The 24546-nt window shown below is 38.4% G+C and overlaps 1 protein-coding gene across 6 annotated transcripts in view; it reads right to left on the reverse strand.

The window, feature by feature from the left end:
* The window catches only part of rbm19 (RNA binding motif protein 19), a 250198-nt gene that overhangs the window by 127601 nt on the left and 98051 nt on the right, over positions 1 to 24546 (reverse strand). For all 6 annotated transcript variants that reach the window (XM_088000100.1, XM_043715848.2, XM_088000099.1 and 3 more), the window contains exons 22-23: positions 23832 to 23937; positions 15671 to 15791 (exon numbers count right to left, since the gene is read on the reverse strand). In XM_088000100.1, the coding sequence (XP_087856226.1) occupies positions 15671 to 15791; positions 23832 to 23937 (227 nt within the window). The remainder of the gene's footprint in view (positions 1 to 15670; positions 15792 to 23831; positions 23938 to 24546) is intronic.

The following is a 24546-nucleotide window of genomic DNA, read 5'->3' on the forward strand; positions in this document are numbered from 1 at the left end:
GTGAAGGAGCCCCAAGGAGAAGCGACTATAATATGACTGAATTATCTTTCGGCTTGAGAGAAAGTGGAGTGGGTCATAGGTTACATTGTACATTAAATAAGATCGGTTATAAGTGCACGAAAGCAGAGCTGGCTAAAGTGAATTAACAAATTAGATTAAAGGATAAAACAATAGGAATATAGAGGCAGATATTTAAAAGAATATTTCAAAATGCACAGATGCATCAAAAAGAGCAAGGAAAATTCCAAGAGGTGGTTAGCTAGAAATGTTAAAGAAAGCATAAAACTAAAAGACTGATCTAAAACCAGTGAGGAATAACCAATTTGTTTTTATTCATTCACAGGAAGTGAGTGTCACTGGCTAGATCAGCATTTAATGCGAATCCCTAATTGCCCAGAGGGCTGTTAAGAGTCAACCACATTGCTGTGGATCTGGAGTTACATGACAGATAATGTGAGGATGATCATTTTCTTTCCTTAGAGAACATTAAATTAACTAAATTAAATTTATAGGAAACAAACAATTATAAAAAAAGGGAAAGCTAGCCACATACAGTGAAAGCCAATAGGAAGAGTTTCCATAAATAACTTTTTAACTCTTATTTTAAAAGTGTGTTGGTCCTATAGAAACTGAGACTGGAGAATTAATATTTAAAACAATGGAAATCGCAGATGGACTGAATAAATATTTTGCAGTCGTCTTCACAACAAAAGAACATCTCAGAGATAATTATGTATCGGTAAATGAAAGGGAGACAGGAACTCGAAAAACCACAATCACCAGAGAATTAGTTTGTGGAAGTTGTTGGAGATGCATTTTAGTGAGAAAAATGTTGGTACCAATGCTGAAAATGAGGAGCGGCAGGGGGAAGATGAAGATGGAGCCCAGAGAGAGAGACAGAGTGAGAGAGAGAGAGAGAGCGAGCGCGAGAGAGAGAGAGCGAGAGCGAGCGAGACAGCAAGAGAGAGCGTGAGAGAGAGAGCGAGCAAGAGCGCGAGGGAGAGAGGGAGGGAGAGAGGGAGGGAGGGAGGGAGGGAGGGAGGGAGAGAGGGAGGAAAAAGGTTAGACAGGCAAGGGAATGGGTAAAGATCAGGCTAGGACAATCAATAGCTGCTAATGGGGACCAGTAATGGTTAAGAATGGATTGTTTATGGTGGCAGCCCATGTGATGACAAGATCCGGTGTATGGGGTTTCGGTTAAGGACCCAGGAGAAGATGCTCAGACCCTTAAATTATTGAATTCAATATTGAATCCTGAAGGCTGCAGGGTCCCCATGCTGAAAACGCGATGCTGTTCTTCCAGCTTGGCAATGGGTTTTGCTAAAGCACTGCAGCGAGTCATTTTTGTGGACAGAACATGGGTTGTTTTGCAAAGAGGTTGCCCAGTCTGTTTTGTCTCCCCAGTGTGGAGCAAACCACATTATGAGCAGCATTTTGTTTTTGGTGCTGCACAGTTGAAGTCTTACTGAGGTACTGACAGCTTGATTTTATGATTAATTTGTATTGTGTGTGGATTCAGCTCCCTTGTAGTCAGTTGTTTGACAATACTCAAAGCAAGTACATCTACTCATTTTTTTTTAAAGTAAGCAACTTAATTTGCATCGGACTGTTTAACTTACTTTTCTTCCTCAATTTGATACTTATGTATACCTCACATCTTCACTGAAGAGCAAGCCTGTATCTGTGCTGCTGCTGAGTAGGTCTTTGGAAGCTGTATGAAGTCCAAAACTCCTCCTGCCCTTTTTGGAAAGTGAGTGTCACTGGCAAGGCCAACATTTATTGTCCATCATTAAATGCACTTGAGGAAGATGACGGTAAGCTGTTCATCTATGTTTGCAAGTTATACTATTTAAATATTTAAATAGTTGCTACTGCCTGAGGTTCAAAATTACATGAAATGAACAATATCCAGTTCATCTGAGGCATCACATTCATGGGACATCAGAAGAGAAAAGGCCCTTGAAAATTACTGAGACATTGCTGATTGACAGAAAAAGGGCTGCCAAGCATTTTGCTGAGCTTTCAATTTATACTTTAATAATAAATATGAAGGCATGGAGGTCTCTATTTTATAGCTAAACTGATGCAACTTTACGAATAAAAAGAAACAACAGTGGTGTATGGAAAATGAAACAAAACATTCTTTTTCATTGCTGAAACTATACAAAATATGTACAACATAGTCAACTATAGCGGAACCACGATTATCCGAACGAGTCAGGAGGGCAGTATTTCATTCGGATAGTTGATTATTCGGTTAATCGATTTGACCTTAAACCAGGGAAACCATACTGATCTAATGCTGTGCTCTACTGGACATTTTGTTTAAATCTATAATTTAGATGAGTCTGCTATTTAAACAAACTAACCTTTGCATTCTGCAAATTGCAGGTTAAACTCAGAAGGACTAAACTTTCACCATCACATAAATATGTGAAATCCCAGCATTAAGCAAGGTCCTGAACAGCTTCTATGATCACAACAGCATTTGTCAACTTCCACTGAATCCAGTGTCGAGATACAAAGACAAAAGCACCGCCTCGCGTATGTATTTACTTTCTCTGCCATTTTTTATGAGCGGTTCAGTAAAGTGACGGGAATAAAGCACTTACTGTTACAAAGAGCTGTTTAACTAACCCCTACATTAAAAACAATCCAGTCGCTGTTGCTTGAGGTGCTTGTGTTTCTTTGTTTTTGCCAGTGTGTTCACATGTTCTTCAGTACAGGTAATCTGAATTCACTTTGACAATGTTTTTATGAGACCTTGAGATGTTATTTGGATAATTCGAAATTCTAATAATTGATAATCGGGTAATTGAGGTTCCTCGTATTACTTTGAAACACAAAGTAAATAATAGCCTCAATAAAATAACTGCCTTTCTCTATTGACTTAAAAAGCAGCTCATTGCATCATCACTGTTTGATCTCACATATTAATCTTACAGTTAGAATACAATCAAGGCATTTCTCATTACCAGTTTCAAAGTTAATCATGTTAATTTCATTCCCTTATGAAGATTACCTCTAATTTTTCAGCTCTTTGCAGCAGATATTGAGAAGTTACCATAAGACCATAAGACATAGGAGTGGAAGTAAAGCCATTCGGCCCATCGAGTCCACTCCGCCATTCAATCATGGCTGATGCGCATTTCAGCTCCACTTACCAGCGTTCTCCCCGTAGCCCTTAATTCCTCTAGACAACAAGAATCTATCAATCTCGGCCTTGAAGACATTTAGCGTCCCGGCTTCCACTGCACTCCGTGGCAATGAATTCCACAGGCCCACCACTCTCTGGCTGAAGAAATGTCTCCGCATTTCTGTTCTGAAATGACCCCCTCTAATTCTAAGGCTGTGTCCACGGGTCCTAGTCTCCTCGTTTAACTGAAACAATTTCCTAGCATCCACCTTTTCCAAGCCATGTATTATTTTGTATGTCTCTATTAAGTCTCCCCTTAATCTTCTAAACTCCAACGAATACAATCCCAGTATCCTCAGCCGTTCCTCATATGTTAGACCTGTCATTCCAGGGATCATCCGTGTGAATCTCCGCTGGACACGTTCCAGTGCCAGTATGTCCTTCCTGAGGTGTGGGGACCAAAACTGGACACAGTACTCCAAATGGGGCCTAACCAGAGCTTTATAAAGTCTTAGTAGTACATCTCTGCTTTTATATTCCAACCCTCTTGAGATAAGAGACAACATTGCATTCGCTTTCTTAATCACGGACTCAACCTGCATGTTTACCTTTAGAGAATCATCGACTAGCACTCCCAGATCCCTTTGTGCTTTGGCTTTATTAATTTTCTCACCATTGAGAAAGTAGTCTATGCTTTTATTCTTTTTGCCAAAGTGCAAGACCTCGCACTTGCTCACGTTAAATTCTTGCAAGTTACTTGCATGATATCATTCACACATTGATCCAAGGCCATCAACTCTTACAGGCTTACTAAATGTAACTTAGAGGGAAGGATTGTAGGGAGAAAAAGGAAATTACTTGCCAATTCACTGATCAGAACAAGCAGAAAAATATCAAAAATTGACATTCACATCTTCCTGATGCCAGAAAAAAATTATAATAAAGGCTATTTTGTTCAACTGAAACCTTCTCACAGGAAATGGAAGGCAGATTTTATTTTGAGATGGGCTGCAAGATCATAAAAAGGTCCTGCTAATATTTAAATAATTTCAGAATCAATACAATCAGATATTATTATCGTGCTTTATGGAAATTATCTACGCCGAAACACAAATAGTACTCAGAGCAGTGAGTGAGTTTTGAGTTAGAATCATGAACGGATGCATAGAAGATTTGACAAAGGTGGACTCCAGCTTTCAAAAAAAAAACAAAATCTTTAGTCCAAGCTAAAACTATTCCAGATGTGATTATGATTGGGTCCAAAGTAGAACTGCTCAGATAATATTTCAGACTAGGAACTATAACTAAAAAAACATGAATCGACTAATATTTAAGTCACATGGAAAATGAGTTGAATAAACAATCATTCTTAGAGTACAAATTTTTATTTTAGGTTTTTGAAAAACTTTGAGCAATTTATCATTTACATTTTTGCATTTGGATTTTTTACATTCTGCACCTTTTGACCTACTGTTTTCTTTTTAAATTCAAGTTACAGCCGCTAAACTACAGGATAATTAATCTGAATGCCCATTATACTCGATTATCTATTTCATTAGAGAGTGAAATCATTGTTAAGACCTCACTATTCCTGAATAAATATATGTCATAAACAGGAAAGTGATTGAAACAATTTTACCACTTGAAATTGCTACTGCTTATAAATTGAGTAAAAACAATATTAAAATGCTTCATGTTTCACAGTGTTTTAGATTACATGGCTGTAACTAAAAAGCAATTGAAACCCTGCGGGCAAGGCATTTTATTTTCTCTGTTTGGGGCCTCATCAAGTATTGCTGTTAATACAGTTCTCCAGATGAAAGAAATACACATCATCAGATCAACAGTGCATCAGATTTGCTGTTGGCAAAATAACCTAGTGAGAACTCATTTCTCTCTGGTCAGGGTACTGTGAATTGCAAAATACTAATAAGCAAAAGATGTAGTTTCATTTTTTTCCAGGTGAAAACACCAAGGGGAGGAAAAAGGTGCAAAAACATGCACAATTTTCATTTAAAAATTGATTTTGGAATATAAAATGATTATTCTTTAAGGTAACGCTCTAGGTGCTTACAGCATATTGTTGTGAAGGTGAATAATTGCAACCTAAATGAAGAAATGTTATCTTTTTAAAAATATAAGCAAAAATGCTTCAAATTCATGTTCAATGATAGCACAAATATGCTTCATCAATTGATACTAAACAGTAGTATTAATCAGGTTTCATACATCTCTTACAATTCTCTACTTTATTCCTTTACAATCCTAAAGATTTAAACCTGCATTGAAAGTTGCAGGGTGTCAATGTTATGCAATATGCTCATGTACATTTTAAAGCAGCCAGATGAGGTAAACCATCTTGCAACTTAGCACTTAGCAAGGTCACACCTTCAAGCATTACCATGTCTTTGCTTCAGAAGTTATAGAATAAAGATTCACTGGCAACTATTTTAGTTGACTATGCTGAAATACCATCTATACCATACCAATATTTGAATCTCTGTACCAAAAATAACTGGAGGTAGCTCCAGCACTGCTTCGCTACTGTTTGCCATGACAATCACGCTCACTTACAGCACTTATCAGGCAGGTTTATCATTTGTACTGCAACAGTAGAAAGGAGCAATGAATAAAATCAGAACATTTGCCTGAGGAGTTCACATCAAACAGAATTTTTGTTCAGAAAATAAATAACTGCTACTTAATCATTTTAGAAGGAATTTAAAAAAATGTATTCAAAAACTGCAACTGTCTGATTATATAGCTGCCGAAGGGGTTGAAATCCCTGGATTGTGCGCGCAATACACTTATATAAACATTCTGTTTTCTAGGGCTGAATGGAGCAATCAGATTATGTAATGTTGGTAGTCTTATCGAAATTCAATGACCATCATGAAATTTAATTATTTTCCACACCCTCCAAAAACATTGACACATAAAAATAAGTACAAGCAGTAAGTTTTATGAAATTGGGGCTGTTAGTTAAACAAAAACCACAAAATTGAACTTGCTTTTAAAAGGCATCTAAATGTCTGGTGCCTTAACCTGGACACCTACACATTATATGTATGTTTAAAAAAAAAGCAGAAGACCGAACCAATTCCACCTGATGCAACAAAATCCTGGCCGATCATTCCGACTCAACTTCACTATTCTGCCCAATCCCTTAATTTCCTTCAGAACTGTGACATCTCACATGCAGATTTAAACCAATGAGAAAAAAAATGAACCAACATGGGCACTCATACCTCACCTAAGGCAGTAATCAAATCTCACAAGGTTCTTCTCCACATTTAGTAAAAGTATGAATTATTGCAACCGTTTGAAAAACAAGAGAAAAACTGTGGGGAACTTAAAACTTGCCATTCATTTTAATATTTCTTTCAGAAAATGCACATTTAATGCGTCAGTCTGTTGTACAGTTCTAAAACACAAACACTTTGATGTCTGAGCTGTCAGAAACCCAAGAACTGTTAGCAAATTATCCTGAACCTTCCAAATAACATTTTGTTCTTCATCCATCTGCATTCATACTCAAGCTCACTGCCCTGATTTGAATTCTGTGAGGGACTTCACAAATGAAACAATTTTTCTGAATGAGTTTAAAGTAATTGTACAGAAAAGTTACATTTTCCAAAGCTTTCTCAGTTACAGGGTGAACAATGATAAAATGCACCGTACAGCTTTTGTGTTGGAGATGTTGTGTTGCTACCCCTTGGCCAAAAGGCCAAGGTTCAAATCCCACCTGCTCCAACGCATCTTAATAGGTTGATTAAAAACATACATAAGTGCATCACATATGCTTTCCCATGACAGCAAGGCGAGCCTCCTTTCTTGCAAACTTTTGAACTTCAATTTACAATCAAATTACCTAGGTACTACAGAACACAATTTTTATAACAAACGTATATACAAGAAAAAAAAAGATAAATACAAACTGTAAGTCTGTGTCATGGAAATTACATTTTAATTTCTAATCCATTTCCTTCTCTTCGGAGATTTGGGATTTATGATTAGTTATGGTTTATGGACAGCAACCGTCTTCCTCACCAACTGACTTTCCTCATGAACCGGCTTAACAGTGGCAGCAGACTGCTTGATAATCAGGATATATCCAGTCGACTTAATTCCTTCCTCAACTAACATCCTCATGTCGCAGTCTGGAAAACTCAAATACATAAGGGGGAAGCAGTGGCCTAGTGGTATTATTGCAGGACTGTAAATCCAGAGACCCAGTAATGTTCTGGGGATCCAACTAAATAAAACCTGGACTTCAGAGTCTAAAGATGACCATGAAGCTATTGAATGATTGTTGGAAAAACCCACATGATACATTAATGCCTTTATGGAAGGAAACTGCCATCCTTACCTGGTCTAGATGACATGTGACTCCAGACCCACAGCAATGTAGTTGACTCTCAACTGTTCTCTGGGATGGGCAATAAATACTGGCCTAAGCAGCAATGCCTTCATCCCATGAATACATTTAAAAAAGTAACTCAGTGAATGGAAGTCGCTTCACCCACTAATATACTTGCCAGAAGATCGTGTACTTTTCCTTAGTTGACAGCAATGACTTTCAAGTTTAAAAACTGACAATCATCATTCATTTCTGACTAGTCTTGGTTTCTCTTTTAACCATGACTCCACTTTGCATGATAGCTTTGGTTTCCAAACTAACAAAACAGTCCCAGAGCCTGGATGATGGGACCATAGCGAGAAATCTGGGAGAATTGAGAGAGAAATCAGCAAGACCTTTATCAATGTCACAAGAAACATGCCACAATTTCCAAGAGTTCTGGATGTCAAGAAAAGAATCTCAATAGTGAGCAGTGAGAAGCCGATTAACAGGAACTACTGCTCATTACTACCCTCATAACTACCGATTTTTTGATTCATTAGGATGCAGGTTTCCATCCTACCACTTGCTGGATAGAAACTGGATATCATGAATTATTGACACAAAACTTCTGAAAGTCGCCACTTGCTCCTCTGGACTGTCACCAAACACCAGGCAATAACAGCTCAGGGCATGCTCTAAGGTAGTGGCCACGTGCACCAGATGTCCACAAACACTGGCATCTGACAGATGCCAGCCTCCCTGCACCCACATGGCACATCTCCGATACACTCACTTTGTGTTCTGGCAATTCAGTGCTGCACTTTGGAGTACTCTAGCACTAACACTGATATGCTACTGCAAAGATTCTTTGTTGAAAAAGGATATCCCTCCTCTGCATTAGCCCATTTAGCGGACCTGCAGGTTCCTGTCCATAAAATGGAGTGCCATTATCCCTTTATCTGCAATGACTAATAGTACTTTACCAATACATAATGGCCTTTTAAAAACAGTGCCGGTGTCAAGGATGATAGGCTATTCCATATATTCTGGCAGTAGTGGATTCTCCCAGTTACGACTGGGAAATTGGAAAATCAGACAAGAGGACCACTGTAGGATTGAATTAGGTAGATAATGAGGCAGGTTTGGGATGTTGCCAAGCCAGTTTTCATATTCTGTGGAGACACATCCTCCATGAAATGTGACAAAAATGAGTTTGTCAAAACATAGTAATAGTAATGTCGGAAAAGGAAAAGTGCCATACTCAAGACTGTTAATAGGCTTAAGGGTGGACACAGTGACTCAGTAGTTAGCACTGCTGCATCACAGCATGAGGGACTAAAATTCGATTTCACCCTTGGCTGAATGTTTGAGTTTGCATGTTCTTCCCATGCCAGCAAGGGTTTCCAGTGGGTGTTCAGGTTTCCTCCCAAAGTCCAAAGATGGGCAAGTTAGGTGGACTGACCATGCTGTAATATTCAGGAATGTGTTAGCTAGGTCGAGTGCCCATGGTAAATGTGTGATTACTGGGATATGATGGGGCCTGGATTTGGGTGGGATGCTCTTTGGAAGGTTGGTGAGGACTCGACAGGCCAAATGGCCTCCTTCCACACTGTAGAGATTCCATGATTCTAAAGGATATATGGTTAACATACAGAACTGTTAATGTGTTATTAATTCTCAATAAAGATTACCTACAGCATGTTATTTTCAAATGTCAATTCACTTTAATATGCTTACAAACTCTTTGAATCTGTGAATACTGTAGACAGTACTGCCTTGAGGAATGTATTATATAGTAGTAATGGAAGTGGGCTGTATTGTTATTCATATCATTCGCAAACAATGATGAATTTATTACAAAGGGGAAAATGTATTTTTTTTCCTAAACAAATTGGTAGAGTCTTTTCTTCTCATGCACTCTTAACTTTCTCCATCCCATTTCCACTTCACCTTCATTGCCTGATTTCATAAAAGTTGTATACTATGCGATAATGCTTTTAGTGTGGCTAGCAAAGCAGCCTCAACAATCATTTCCAGATTAAGCCTGGAAAGAGACCACCATTGCCTGTTGGCAGCAATGAACTGAAATGTTGGCAGCACACCATGAGAACAAGTCAATAATAATTCAGCTCTACCTTGAAGTAGTTTCCTCAAGGCAAACATTGATTCCCTGTTGTATGAAACCATAAAATTGTGAATAAAGGACAGAAGAAAAATACAAGTTAGTTGAATAAGTTTTTGTGAAATATTATTTTGATCACTATGATTTCCATAAATCATCAAGAATCATGCAAATGTTAGACTATCACAAGTTAATGCTCCCCTATTCACTTTTCCACATTACAATAGCTAAGCGTCTATTAAATGACTCAATCTTTTTCCACCATTCCAAAATTTAGTGTTCACCAATTTGTGATAAAATACCATGTTAATATCAAACTAAATTTAATTTTATTTGCTTTAAACATTTGTGCCTCCTGTACTTTACAGTCAAGATTTACATAAAATTACCTTTATAAGTCTCATTTCATTAAGGAGGATCAGCCAATGTATCTCAGTGCTTTTCCCAAAGGCTATAGATTCATCATTTGGCTCTTTTGTTTAACAAAGTCTACATGGCTTTGCTGTTTTTAGTGTCTTTATGACTAAAACTGGACACCAGATTGAAAGCATGATCTGACCAATCCAGAGTTTGATGATATCCTCTAACTCATTCCGCCAAGCAACATTATACAAATGCTGCTTTCTAATAACTGGCATCCAAGAGTTCAGCCTCCTAACGTGAGATTCTGTGCAAATTCACCCACAACTATGTTTTGTGTAAATTCCAAGACAAGCGCCCCCTTTTTTCTACGTTAATCAAAAATAAAAATAACTGATTCCTGAAGTGGTAGGACTGATATGGTAAAAGACGGTGTATCAGTTAGGACTATATTCATTGAAGTTTAGGAGAATGAAGGGGATGTCTTAGAAACCTACAAAATTCTAATAGGAAGAGAGTGAACACAGGAACGAACACTAGGGAAGTCCAAAACCCAGGGGTCCCAGTTTCAGGTCAGAAATAATAGTGAAAAACAATGGAAACTCCAATCTACATCTCCATGTATTCTTAAATATGTATGAGTGGAATGAAGCAGGCTGGATTCATGGAATAAACCGTTGGCAGAGTTGACTATATCAAAGGCTGTTGGGCAGTCAAGAAGGAATGAACACAACACTTCATATTTACAGTCTGTGCACTTCAGGGGTTTAATTAAGACCATTTTAGGACTTTTTTTGCTGTAACAGGGAGTTGTTAATTGGAAAAATGTGTGGAGGAGATGTATGCAAACAAAGTGAGTTCAGGCATTTCAGAGAAGAGGACTGACAATGGGGTGGTAGTTTTGAAGGGGAGGCTTCTTTAAAGAATAGCTTCTTTAAAAATAAAAGTTTTAAAAGTGAAAAAGCCAGTACCTCAGAAGACGGAATTACTTACTGTCAACTTGCATGTCACCAGAAGTGAAGTTAGGTAGTTGGAAATTTAATCAGAATGGTCAATGGATAAAAGGTCATTTTTATAATCAAGAAGAGAAGAGTAAAAAATTGGATGATGTGGTTCAAGTGGTTTGATGGCTGGAATAGATGTTTGGTTTTATGGGTAAGGTGAAATATAGGAAGCAACAGTAGCAAATCATATTGATGGCAAAGAAATTCACAAATACCTTAGTTGTTACATGCAAGTCCAGGGGAGAGTTTCAGGACATCACAGGAAATGGATAAAAACAAAGTTATCCTTCATTTCTAGATTGATCCTAGTATAATGGGCTATTGTGGCAAGAAAATGCTGATACTTCATTAAAATCCACAGGAAATCCACTTTGATGAATGCAGAAATCTTCAAATCAAAAATCATTAAAAGGCGGTCATAAGGAAAAGCAAAATCTAAAAATGAGTATGCCTAAAGAGAGTAAGCATGACAGCAAGAATTATTTTCAGTGCTAAAGCAGTAAGAGAGCTGGCAGAGGTGTGAAGCTTACAACTGCTAGCAGTGATCATGGAATTAATGTTTCTAGTAATCGTGAAAGCATGCTCCCTAATAGCACGACCTTGATCACTGGAAAATAATCAAAGAGAGTTTAGTAACTTCGCAATAAGGTGAGACTCTGAGACAGGAGTCAAAGGGTCCCAAACAAACATGAAGCAAGACTGTGTTTATCTCAGGTTACATAAAATGTGATTTGTTAAGTGTCAGAATGATAGGATAGAATCCCGGGGAAACGTTTTTGGATTCGAAAACAAATTAGTTTAGTACCCATGTTCTCAGATGATGACAACATTGATCCATTGATTCATTAGTCTTCACATAATTAAAACCCGGCAAATCTCATGTTGCAATCCAACTCTGGAGCAGCAACAACTTAAATCTACTTAGTTGACAAAATATAGATTAGCTAGTAACTCATATAATCACTTTAAAAGTTGCAATTTCAACATTTAATATTTGGCAAATTTAATTTCTGTGATTCCAATTATTTTGTTTTAAATCAAGATAAATATATCACTAAGCAATCCCATTTTTAAATATGTAATGTTAACCTGAAAACATTTCAAGATTTTAATTGATTTACAGCATTCCACTTCTTTTTCTGTAATAGGTCTGAAGTCAACACTTTTCTTTCGTGCCTGCAGTTTATTCTTACATAGTCTCCTCCCCTCCCCCCACCCCCCTTCATAGTTGGCGCCAGATATGAAGGACCCCCAACTTTGCATAACTGCATTTTTGAATAAACAGTCCAAGTTAACTTGGTCAGGTTCTTCTTTGGGTACAAATGCTCAATCATGATTATCAGCTGAGTGGTGAACTGACTGATTGTATTACTAAAAGGAAGCAAGGGTCAATCTGTATTAGGCTGAATCTAGCCTGAGTCACACTGGACAGTCAGCACCTGACTCCAATGTTGAAAATTATTGATATTTCAGGTAGATGATCAACTTGGTGGCATTTGAAGATTGCACCTACCTTGCAGGAACTGTACATCCTGTCTTGACTTTTGAGCTAGTTCTCTGATCTTACACCCAATGGTATTTCAAACAAAATTTGAACATTGGAATTTTTCACTCTTATCTCTGACGTATCGAAGGATCTATTCATTGACCCCTCCTCTACCTCATCCTTGTTGCTTCATGAAATAATTATCCAGAAAGGGAGTATTTCCTATTGATGTCACCCAACTCTATACCTTCGTCATCTCAGTTGAACGCTCACCTGTGAATCTGTGGTGTCAGACTACTTAACTGAGATCCAGTCTTGAATTAGTAAGCGTTTATTATCTGGGAGCTAACCTTGAGAACATGAAGAATACTACATGCTAATGTACTTTACAATAGCTTCTCACCTTTCTAGTGAATTCATAAAACCAGCAAACATATCACATAGTACACAAATACTCAAGAGTGAGCTGAAGACTGACAGCATTGAGTATGGTATGCAGAATAGGTTCATGGCATACCGAATTTTCAACAAAAATGTGGGCGGCACGGTAGCAGAATGGTGAGCACTGCTGCCTCACAGTGCCAGAGACCCGGGTTCAATTCCCACCTCAGGCGACTATCAGTATGGAGTTTGCAAATTCTCCCAGTGTCTGCGTGGGTTGCACTTCGGCGGGTCGGTGTGGACTTATTGGGCCGAAGGGCCTATTTCCACACTAAGTAATCTAAAAAAAAAAACAGCCATAGGAGAAGGCCAATGGCCTGTTGGTATTACTGCTAGCCTATTAAACGAGAAACTCAGTTAATATTCTAGGGAATGGTCAGGTTCAAATCTCGCCATTGCAGATGGTGGAATTTGAATTTAATCGGAAAAAGCCTTTAATTAAGAATCTATAGATCCATGAAACCATCGTCAAAGGCCGGAAAAAGCCATCTGGTTTACTAATATGCTTCAGAAAAGGAAATCTGCCATCCTCGCCAGGTCTGACCTCAGACCCACAGCAACGTGGTTGACTTCCAAAAGCCCTCCGAAATGGCCTAGCAAGCACTCAGTTGTATTATTTGCTACGAATCAACAAACAAATGAAACTGGATGGACCAACTGGCAAGGACCCAGCGCCAGAAAAGACAATGATAGAAACAGTCCAGTTGACCTTGTAAAGTCCTCCTTACTAATATTTGGGGGACTAATCCAAAACAGGGAAAGCTTTCTCATGGACCAGCAACAGTCATACTCATGGAATCATGACAAAATCCCAGACACCAGCATCACCTTCACTGGACATGTCCTGTCTACAGGCAGGACAAATACAACAGAAGTGAAGAAATCCAGTTTTGTCATTCTAGAATGTTAGTTATCGTGTAAAGCTTTTAAGCTGTATTTACAGTGTTAAATTAAAATCAATATCCAAAAGGCAAGACAAAAATACCTACCAATTATCTACCTGCGCTCTTGTGACCTCACACTTCGGTGTTCTTGGAGCACTTCTGCTGCTGGTCTGTCTGCTTCTGGACGTCCCTGTTCTTGCTGCACTACTCCAGAGAGCCACACAGGGCCGTTAGTCTATCTGCACATCAAATCCTCTCAATGATACTGTCTGCCTATCTTAAAGACCTCACTGGCTGTTTCAAAACATTCTCGCTCTTCCCTTTTCTTACTCTCTATAGCTTTTTGTAGTTCATTCTCCCTGTCATTTCTGGTTCATTCTAACTCTCTCTCTCATTCCTAAGTTTGTGTTCTCTCCATCTCTGCTTTGTTCTTTCTCTCTCATCTGGTTGCTTTGTTCATTCTCTCTGTCGGTCATTCGCTCCTTCATGCTCCCTTTCAGTCTCTTACTGTTCTCACACTTGTCTCTCATTCCATGATTTGACATCTCTCTTCCTCTCTATCATTCTCTGCTCAGTCACTCCGTTTCTCTTTAAATCACTTGCCCTGGTTCAATTTCTCTCATCCCCGCACTCTTATACTCCCTCAATCTCTGGTTAATTTTCTGTTTCTTTTTCTCAATCTGTCTCTCTCTCTCTCTCTCTCACACTCACACTCTAGTTCATTCAAATTTCCTGTCTATTCCTCAAATTCCCTGGTATGTTCTCTCTGCATGTTTCACTCTCTACCCCAATGATTTACTCTCTTGCTGCCCCCCTCCCTGAATCCTCAGTATATTTCTCGCTTTCTCATGCCTTTGATCACCCACTCTCAAGCTCCCTTTTATTTAAAACGTACAAGATCCTGAGGGAGGTCAACAGGATAGAAGCTTAGATGAAATTCTCATGGGGACATCCAAAACTATTTGAGATAATTTCAAAGTCAAGGATCTCGCATTTTAAGACAGAGATGTAGAGGAATTTCTTCTCTAAGAGAGTTGTTAGCATTTGGAATAAATCCTTCGAAGTCAGCAGGGGAGGCTGGGTCACTGATTATATTCAAGGTTGAATTAAGACTGCAACAGGCATAATCCTATTGGACAGTGGAATAGGATCAAGGGCTGCCGGTGCCAAACGTACTCCTATGTCTCAATATATGCAGCTGAAAAATACTTGCATTAATTTGGCCATCTGGGAGATTACAGTATGCTGGGTAGGATTCACATCAGATTAGAGTGAGGCAAATGTAATCAAATCAAGAACAAACAAATGCAAAGAAAACTATATATTCTAAAAGGTTTCAAGCTACTGAATCAGATCAATCTTTTGCTGCAGGCTCAGTTAATCTTGCTTAAAGTGATAGCATGTCATATTTTGACTATCACTAATACTACATTTAATTACGGTACATGCCCTAACCAAACAAACTAATTTAGTACCACTAATCTACAAACATGAACCTGAAATAAAATGAAGTGTCAAAATTTTTTAGACTAAGTTTTAGATCTTCACTCATTTCTCTTTGATACACTTCAAGGTGATTTCTACTTCTGAGTAATACATACATTTATTAAAGGTTTTCTTTGGGAAATTTACATATTTTGAATTTGTGGTTGACTCTTAACCCTCACAGCAACTAGGGATAGGCAATAAATGTTGATCTAGTCAGTCAGTGATGCCCATATCGCATGAATAGATAAAAAAGGTAACATCTGAAGGAAAAACTTCCCAGTTTAATATTTACATCTAATGTTGCAAACAGAATCAAAGAATGACTATTTAAGTCCCCTAGATTCCATAATGCAATTCAATAAGTTTCCTTAGTTAAATCATGATTTTAGAATTCAAAAACAGTTTACCGTGGTAATGTTCAGCTGTCTTTCTGCGTAATGTCTCCACTGTATCTTCAGAGTCTGCCCATTCCAGTACTAATCGTCGACCGTACAAATGAGTGCTGTGGCAAAGAGCATTGAAGGCTTTCTGCAGAAGAACAGAAGTAAAAGACTTAACTTTTTTTGAACTAAGAATAAAATGTATTTGTCAATTACAGTTGGTTATCATTTGTAAAATAAGTTTTTGTGAAAAACATAAACAGCAATTAAATTACAAACTGCTGTCTTTGAAGTGTTTATTTAATTCAACACATTTCTACACTAATTGGGTAACCTCCCCAAGTGCAAACCTAGCAGATAAAACAGCTGTGCTCTCAAAACTGTTTGGTGTCATCATAGTACAACACAAACACTCCTTTTCCACCAATGGAATTAAGGCATAATCTTAACAATTCAACTACAAGATTTGGAATTAAGCCTCGAATCACAAGGAAATCGCCTTAATACAGAAGTTTGGAGAACAACACATGATTGAAACAAGAACACTGGGAAGTTCATAATTAGGCAACACTGTTGTCAACAGCTGGAATTAAACTCAGGGGCTGGAATGACTAATAGGATTTAACATTTTTTGCAGTTTATCCAAAACTGAGGATCTATGTACAGAAAGTTCTACATAAGACCTCCAATCCTGGAATCACAAAATACCTGTGGACCAGGAGAATGTCAAATGGTCCATCACACCTGTGCTGACTTTTGAAAAGGAACAGTGGTGTTTAGTCTCACATGACCACTTTTTATTTGCAACTCTGAAAGCTCCTCATCCTCAAATACTATCCAAATCTATTGTCAAATTCTTTACGGAGACAGCTTTCAGCACCCTTCCAGGGAGAGACATCCAGATCCTTTTGACTCAGTGAAAAAAGGACAATAGTTTTCATCAACTTACCCGTATCAAAATCTCTAACGATCTTGAAAATAACTATTAAATCACCTGTTGACTTTCACTATTCCAAGAAGAATGGGGCAAGGCCTAATGATAAAGCTGCTATACTAGCAATCCCACTATGGCCTTGAACTATGGAGTTCAACTTCAGTAAAAATCTAGAATTTTAAGAAAGTCAAATGGTGACCATAAAACCATTGTCAATTTGTGTAAAAACCACTCTGATTCACTGATATCCTTCAGGGAAGGTCATTAACATCTTTACTTAGTCTGATCTACGTTACTTCAAACCCATACCAATAGGATTCATTCTTAACTGCCCTCTAAAAAGATGTAGCAAGCCACACAATTCTATCAATGACCACTAGGTGTAAAGAATGGTATGAAATTGGATGGATCATCTGACATTGCATAAGGCAGCTCAGATGACAGGATCATAGTCATATAGCTGTACAGCTTGGAAATAGACCCGCTGCTCCAACCCGTCCACGCTGACCAGATATCCTACCTTACTCTAGTCCCATTTGCCAGCACTTGGCCTATATCCTTCTGAACCCTTCCTATTCATACACCCACCCAGGTGCCTTTAAATGTTGTAATTTTATCAGCCTCCACCACTTCCTCTGGAACTCATTCCATACACGGAACACCCTCTGAGAAAAAGTTGCCTCTTTAGTCCCTTTTAAATTTTTCCCCTCTCACCATGAACCCATGCCCTCTAGTTATGGACTCTCCCACCCCATGGAAAAATCAGCAAGCACAGCCTTTCAGACTGTGTAAAGTTCTGTGTATGCACATCGGGAGGTATGTGCCACATCCAGGAGTGTGGTCTCAGACTGTGCAAGCAAGGACCATACACATGCACACACAAAATCGTATCTTACAAACAAGGTCCCACAAAACACCATCACCATCTCACCAGCAGAGCTGGCAGCAAAACAGCATGCACTTGAAAGTTGCCCTGGGAGCCTTCAACACTGGCTCCGGACAGATTATTGGTTATCAAGGGGTTTTAAGGTTATCAGGGAACACAGCACTGTAGAGTTAAAGTGAAAATCGGATCTGCCATCACGTTATTACCTGATGGAACAGACTCTAAGAACTGAGTGACCTACTTGTGGCTTTACATATATTTACTTCGCATAACTTTAAGTAGTGTTATGGATCAGAGCAGACCCTCTCAAAATATATTAAGGTAGCTTAGACCTAACGTTTTCTTACTTCAAAAGATAAATGCAAGATGCTGTGTTCCAGATGCAATTCCAATGGTCAAGATACTTGACAATAAGCAAAACACAATTTATTCAAACGCTATAGTTAAAATACAATGAAGGAAAGAGGAACCTGGAATAACTTAAATCCATTGGAAAATTTAACATAATAATAGAATAGACTATAGATTCGTTCGCTGAGCTGGTGTATTTATCTACAGATGTTTCATCACCTCACTAGGTGACATCATTGGGGCATCTTTGATAAAGTTTTGGTGGTGTGTCCCACCTGGTATTTACGTGTCTGTTTTTGATACTTCCGGTTCTATATCTGAGTGATTTGTATATAGGGTCCAATTCAATGTGTTTATTGATTGAATTCCATTTGGAGTGCCAGACTAAAAGGAATTCTCGAGTGTCTTTTCAGATACCAAACAATAACAGAAACCATCCCAGCATCCACAAACAAAGCTGCATTAAAACACTATTTAAACGGGCAAGGGCACACTGCAGCAACCCAGAATTCCAGAAAGTGGAACAAGAACGCTTATTCAAGGGATTTAAACGAATCGGGCACTTTAAGAGCACTATCCTCAAATAAACCTGAAGAACAAAACACTATATGACAGGACATAATAGTAACTATACCATACAAAGAAATATCAGAAATGACTACCCAAATACTCAGACCCCCTGGCATCTTAGTGTCCAGAAAACTAGAAAACACCTTCCACCAGCTTCTCACAAACATTAAAGACCCGACACCCACATCCAAAAGGACGAACGTTATCTATACAATACCCTGCAAAGACTGTGAAAAACACTACATAGGACAACAGGAAGAAAACTGACTACAGTGGAACCTCTATTATCCAAGTATCAATTATCCAAATATCGGAAAATCCAAAAATGATCTCAAGGTCTCAATAGAAATATTATGTCAAAGAGCTGTTTCAACCCTTTTGTTTACAGGTACAATGATTGAAACGAACTCAGCTCACTGAAATGCTACCAAGAACAACCCTGGACAGTCCAGGCATCATCTCTAAATGACTGACATCCCACCCTGTCACTCTCCACCCACACTTTCTCCAAATAATCTCTCCAACATTGTCCGGTACAGGGCAAAGGTGGAACCTGTCAAAACGTGTGCGCGCATTCGTGTGCGCAATTTGGAGACTTACCCCACAAAGGCAGCAGCAGTCTTATTGTTGGTGTCCAGTCCGGCTGAGATGGACAGGGGTGCGGGGTTTGGGGGCGGGAGGGGGGGACAGTGTCGGATGGGGTTGGGGGCAGGCGGGGCAGGGTGGCAACAGGTGGGATTGGGGTAGGGTGATCGCGCGCAGTGTGCTGCTGCTGCCTAGTCTCCTGAACAGGGAGAAAACTCCAAGCCAAAGGAAATCAATTAACCAAATAACCAATTAACCAAATAACCAATTTTCCATACGAAATAGTGCCCGCCCATCTCGTTTGGATAATCGAGATTCCTCTGTATATGAGTACACAATCAACAATTTGCCACTGCCAGACTCGACCAGTACTCTTTCATTTCCAACCACACAGGCAACGAAGGACACAAATTCAACTGGGACAACGTAACCATCATAGCACAGGCAAAACAGACATGCAAGAGAATTCCTTCAAGCTTGGCACTCCAACGGGAACTCAGTCAATGTCAATAAACATATTGAACTGGACCCCATTGACAAACCACTCAGATACAGAACTGAAAGTACCAAACAACGGGCACACAAATGCCAGGCGGGACAGACCACCAACACTTTATCAAAGACACACTGACAATGTCACCTAACAAGGTGACAAAACGCCTGCAGAAAGACACACCAGCTCAGCGAATGAATCTATGACCTCATCAACAAATCTTTTCAAAAACTTTAGAATAATAGATTATTTTACTGCTAAACAGTAACCTGTTCCAATACAGTAACATCCCATAAACACAAGGTAAAGTCAAAAAAAGGTCATCTTGTATGCAATCCTATCACTAAGAAAAAGATACGTGCAGCCCTCAGAGAGACAGTGTAGCAGCTGGGAGAAATTCACTGCCTTCCAACCCTGCTGAGACCATCAACTTCTGAAAGCTAACTAAAAATCCTTGATCTGTGAGAGCTTGACCACACCCCACTGAGACTACTTCTATTGTATCAACTTAAAACAAAAACCAAGGCCTCACAAGTTATCTTCTCATTGACTGCACAGTACCTGTCCTCTAATTTCTCTCTATAAGAAACCATGGCAAAACACACATCTTCAAGCCACAACATTGTCACATGAGTTAGCTACACAAGAATTCTAGCCTCAAGCAGTCTTGTTAACTTTAAATTAACCTTGAGCACTAAGTGCAATCTTGATCCTATGTTAAATGGAGCCTTTAGGATGAAATCTTGTGATTCATTTAGACCTTGCGAAGATTTGATGATCAATTAGCTATTGCATACTTAATATGTCAGATCATTTATCTCTATTCTAGCTTTTTAAAAACTGGCAAACTATTGTGCAACATTTCCTAGTTGGTGGGGTGGATTTGTTTAATTGCTAACATAATCTAACCTGGTTAAGTGATGAAGATCGGGGCAGGTAATCATCTTAGCATTTTGTAATCTTAAATATGGTAATAAATCTTCAGTCATCCTTATAAGGAGGACAAAGGTCTAAAGTGATTGCCTCTTCTTTAAATAATTTTCCTTGCAGTGTATATATGTTTGCCAGCATCTTTTTTAAAAAATGTCCAAAACAGCACAAAATCTCCCAAGTGAAGAGCCACATTCTCTCAGTGTCTGCGTGGGTTTCCACCAGGTGCTCCGGTTTCCTCCCACAGTCCAAAAATGTGCAGGTTAGGTGAACTGGCCATGCTAAATTGCCCATAGTGTTAGGTGAAGGGGTAAATGTAGGGGAATGGGTCTGGGTGGGTTGCTCTTCAGAGGGTTGGTGTGGACTTGTTGGGTCGAAGGGCCTGTTTCCACACTGTAAGTAATCTAATCTAATCTCATCTAAAGTCAACAAAATGTATTTGCTTGAAATGGGTCTTCAAGTTAAGCTGCCGGAGAAATAGTTCACCATGACAAATGATGCTTAACAGTTTAAGTACAGTCTCTGAATCCTTTTTCTTGTGCAACTATGGCCACATTAAACCATGACATTAACTCTGCAAACTGCCTTTAACGAGCAATTTAACCAGATATTTCAGATCTCTATAATAGACTACATCAAATTAAACTCAGATCAACTTCAAAACTACTGCAAGTGACACAATATATAACAACCTGAAATCGATTTAGCTCCTAAAAATTCATTTGCAGCAAGTTCTTCAATGAGATACTGACCTGAAATTGTGCATTTCTTCACAGACAACACAATGCTTTTAATTTTTTTTTTTTAAGTAAAATGCTCTTGAAATTTTATTTGCATGAATCCTCAAAAACAGAAAATGTTGCTTTCAATTTGTCATAAAATGAGGATATGTCGCTCTGTAAGTAAACAAGTAACTAGAAATAATCCCAAATTTTCATCCTTTGGTTTGAGGGGTTTTCAAATAACAATATTTGTCTTCACTAAATTGACTAGCCTGAAAGACAATGGAGATCCAAGCATAATGTTTTATTCACTGCTTTATAAGCATATCTTTTATTCAACGTTAATCAAGATATAAATACACACTCTGGTTCTTAAAGTTGTTTCTCGTCTATGTATTGTGGTGAAGGCTGAAATGAGAAAGTGTACTTCTATTTTAGTTTCACATTATAGGGGGAGAACTGCCAAGGAAACTAACAAATATAGACTGCTAGCCAAATAGCTCTCTGAAAGGTACCTGTCCATTAGAAATTTGTGCAGCAGATTGAAGCCGACCTTGATTTCTTTTTTGTAAATCTTGATCGGGTTTTTTTAAAAACTTGGAGCAGTATTGTCAAGTGGGAGATAAAAGATAGGTTTAAGAGAAAGGAGTTATAACTGGTGGTTCTAATATTCTCTGTAAAGAATAAAACTGTTCATGTTTACTTTAAATAATGAAATCTAGGATAGTTCTTTGCCTGTGTGTCAGGTTTAAATTAGCAGAAGGGTTTACCCAGTGTCGTAAAATCTGTTTCTGCCAGGTTGCATTCATATTCTATTCTTCATTCCTTTGTCAATTAATTGGTTGTGTTTTGCTGTATTCTAGAAATTTCCCAATTGTCATATTTTTCACTATTTCCAACCATCTTAGTAGCCTTTTCTTTTGGCTGACCAACAATTTGTTTTTGAGTTTTTTCTGTTTTTGCGTTACTGTAAGCCAGGTAATAGTTCTTTTAAGACTGTCCATTGTGTATATACAGTCATGCCTTTTGATGTATTCTTCCAATCCAACTAGTGCCTCATACTTTCATAATTGTGCTTGCTTTAATTTGCTCTCAAATGTCATGTAAAATTGTTAAATTCTACCATAGTATCATCACTTATCCCTACAATGTTCTTTAAGGATTAATTAATAACCTGTTATAATGACAGAATATTCAATCCAAAATAGTCTGTCTTCTAAAAATTCATATAAAATGTTGGTTCAGTCTCAATTAGAGTATTACGCTCAGATTTTAACTCAGAGTTAGAAAAGATATGCAAGAATTGTTCCAAGGATGTGCAACTTTCATTATGGAGTAGCTGGAGCAGTTTTCCTTGAAGGGTAAATCAAATGTAGATTTGATGGTGGTGATCTCATTGAAAAGTATAGGATTCTTAAAGGGCTTCACAGTGTAAATGCTGAAAGGATGTTTGCCCTCACGACAGAGTCTAGGACGAGAGGGACAGTCTTGGAATAAAGGGGAACCAACTTAAGACAAAGATGAGAAGGAATTTCTACTCTCAGAGGGGATGAGAGTACTAATCCTTGTAGAATCCCACTGGTTACAGGCTGTCAACCAGAAAAAGAACCCTTATCCGTCCTTGCTATTTCCTGCCCATGCATCAATTCTCTAAGAAACACCAAGATACTACTTCCTAAAATCATTGGTGTTCATGACTTAATATTTTATGAGATACTTGGTTAAATACCTTCTGGAAGTCCACATACAAGACAAGACATCTACTGGTTCTCTTCAATCTACTCTAGTTGAAACCTCTGACTATATTAGACACAATTTATTTTTCACGAAGCTATGTTAACTCTACTTGATAAGTTAAAAATCACACAACACCAGGTTATAGTCCAACAGGTTTAATTGGAAGCACACTAGCTTTCGGAGCGACGCTCCTTCATCAGGTGATTGTGGTGTCAATAGTAGTCATGATTCGGAGATGCCGGTGTTGGACTGGTGATTGTCACAATCACCTGATGAAGGAGCGTCGCTCCGAAAGCTAGTGTGCTTCCAATTAAACCTGTTGGACTATAACCTGGCGTTGTGTGATTTTTAACTTTGTACACCCCAATCCAACACCGGCATCTCCGAATCATGACTACTTGATAAGATTATGATCTTCCAAATGCGGCGCTATTACTACGTTTATAATGAATTCCAACATTTTTTTCCAAAACAGATGTTAGGCTAATCAGTAGATAGTTACCTGCTTTTTGCCTCCCTTTCTGAATGGGGCATCACATTGTCAGTTTTCTAATGCTCTGGCACCTCTCCAGAATGTGAGAATTTTTGGAAAATTACAACAATGTAATTACTAAGTATTGATTTGAAAGGCCTCCTTCTGTACCACAACTATTTAGAATTCAATGACTATACACATCACACACGTCTTTGGATTTACAACGAAGGGTGAGTTTTAATCCGAAGACGATATTCAGCAGGTGAGAAGAGGAAAGGGCAGCTGCCAGCAGCTGAAAGTTGGACAGCCTTTGATTTACAGGTAAGTGTCAGAGTGCTTTGGCAGATTCTCACAGAGGAAAAGGGACTCTGTCACTTTCCCACAAACGAGCAATCATTCATTTAATTAACTAGTTTGAAGACATGGAAGTTATCCAGGTGATAAGATGATTGCTAAATCCACATTGAAACATATTTGGCAAAGATTATATTGAAAAATACTGTACCTTTGCATCTTGCTTTGTAACAAAGTCTACAAATCCAAAGCCCCTATGTGCACCAGTTCCGCCCATTTTTTTAGGCAGTCGCACAGTCTTTATTTCTCCGAACGTACTGAAACAGGAAGAAAAATTTTGAAAGATTCATTCACAGTCCATCAAAATCATAAAATATCCAAACGTTCAGAGACAATATTTATGTTTTTGAATTCTTCGTAATGAAATAGTCAACTTCTCTTTCCACTTTCTAAAATATGAATCATTACTGGCTGGCAAAGCAGGAATTCATATATTAGTGGGGCAAAAGTTAGTCTCAAAATTCGAGAGAGATTTAGGTGTCCATAACATCAACAAATATTTACCAAGATTACTGTTTGTATATGACACCATTAACTTGTACTGAGTTGACTCAGGGGAATTAGTGTCTTGTTGGGCCAACTGGCTTAGTTTTCAGCTCACTTACCATAATGCTGAAACAAGCTATTGAAACAAAAAATTGACAAAAGTGCCAAGAGCACTATAAATGTAACTGCAAACCACTAAATTACAAAAATCATAGTCATTTTTATTTATTTATTTGAGGGATGTGGGCGTTGCTAGCTGGCCAACATTTATTATCCATCCCTAGTTGCCCTTGAGAAAGTGATGGTGAGCTCAGATTATGTCCTGATGCTAATACACATGATGGCGTGAAGCAAACTCTTAAAAATCGAATGCTTAGGTC

This window comes from Chiloscyllium plagiosum, unplaced genomic scaffold (assembly GCF_037043375.1).
Source record: "Chiloscyllium plagiosum isolate Xiang-an unplaced genomic scaffold, Cpla_swu_hap1 HiC_scaffold_24, whole genome shotgun sequence".
NCBI classification, from domain to species: domain Eukaryota; kingdom Metazoa; phylum Chordata; class Chondrichthyes; order Orectolobiformes; family Hemiscylliidae; genus Chiloscyllium; species Chiloscyllium plagiosum.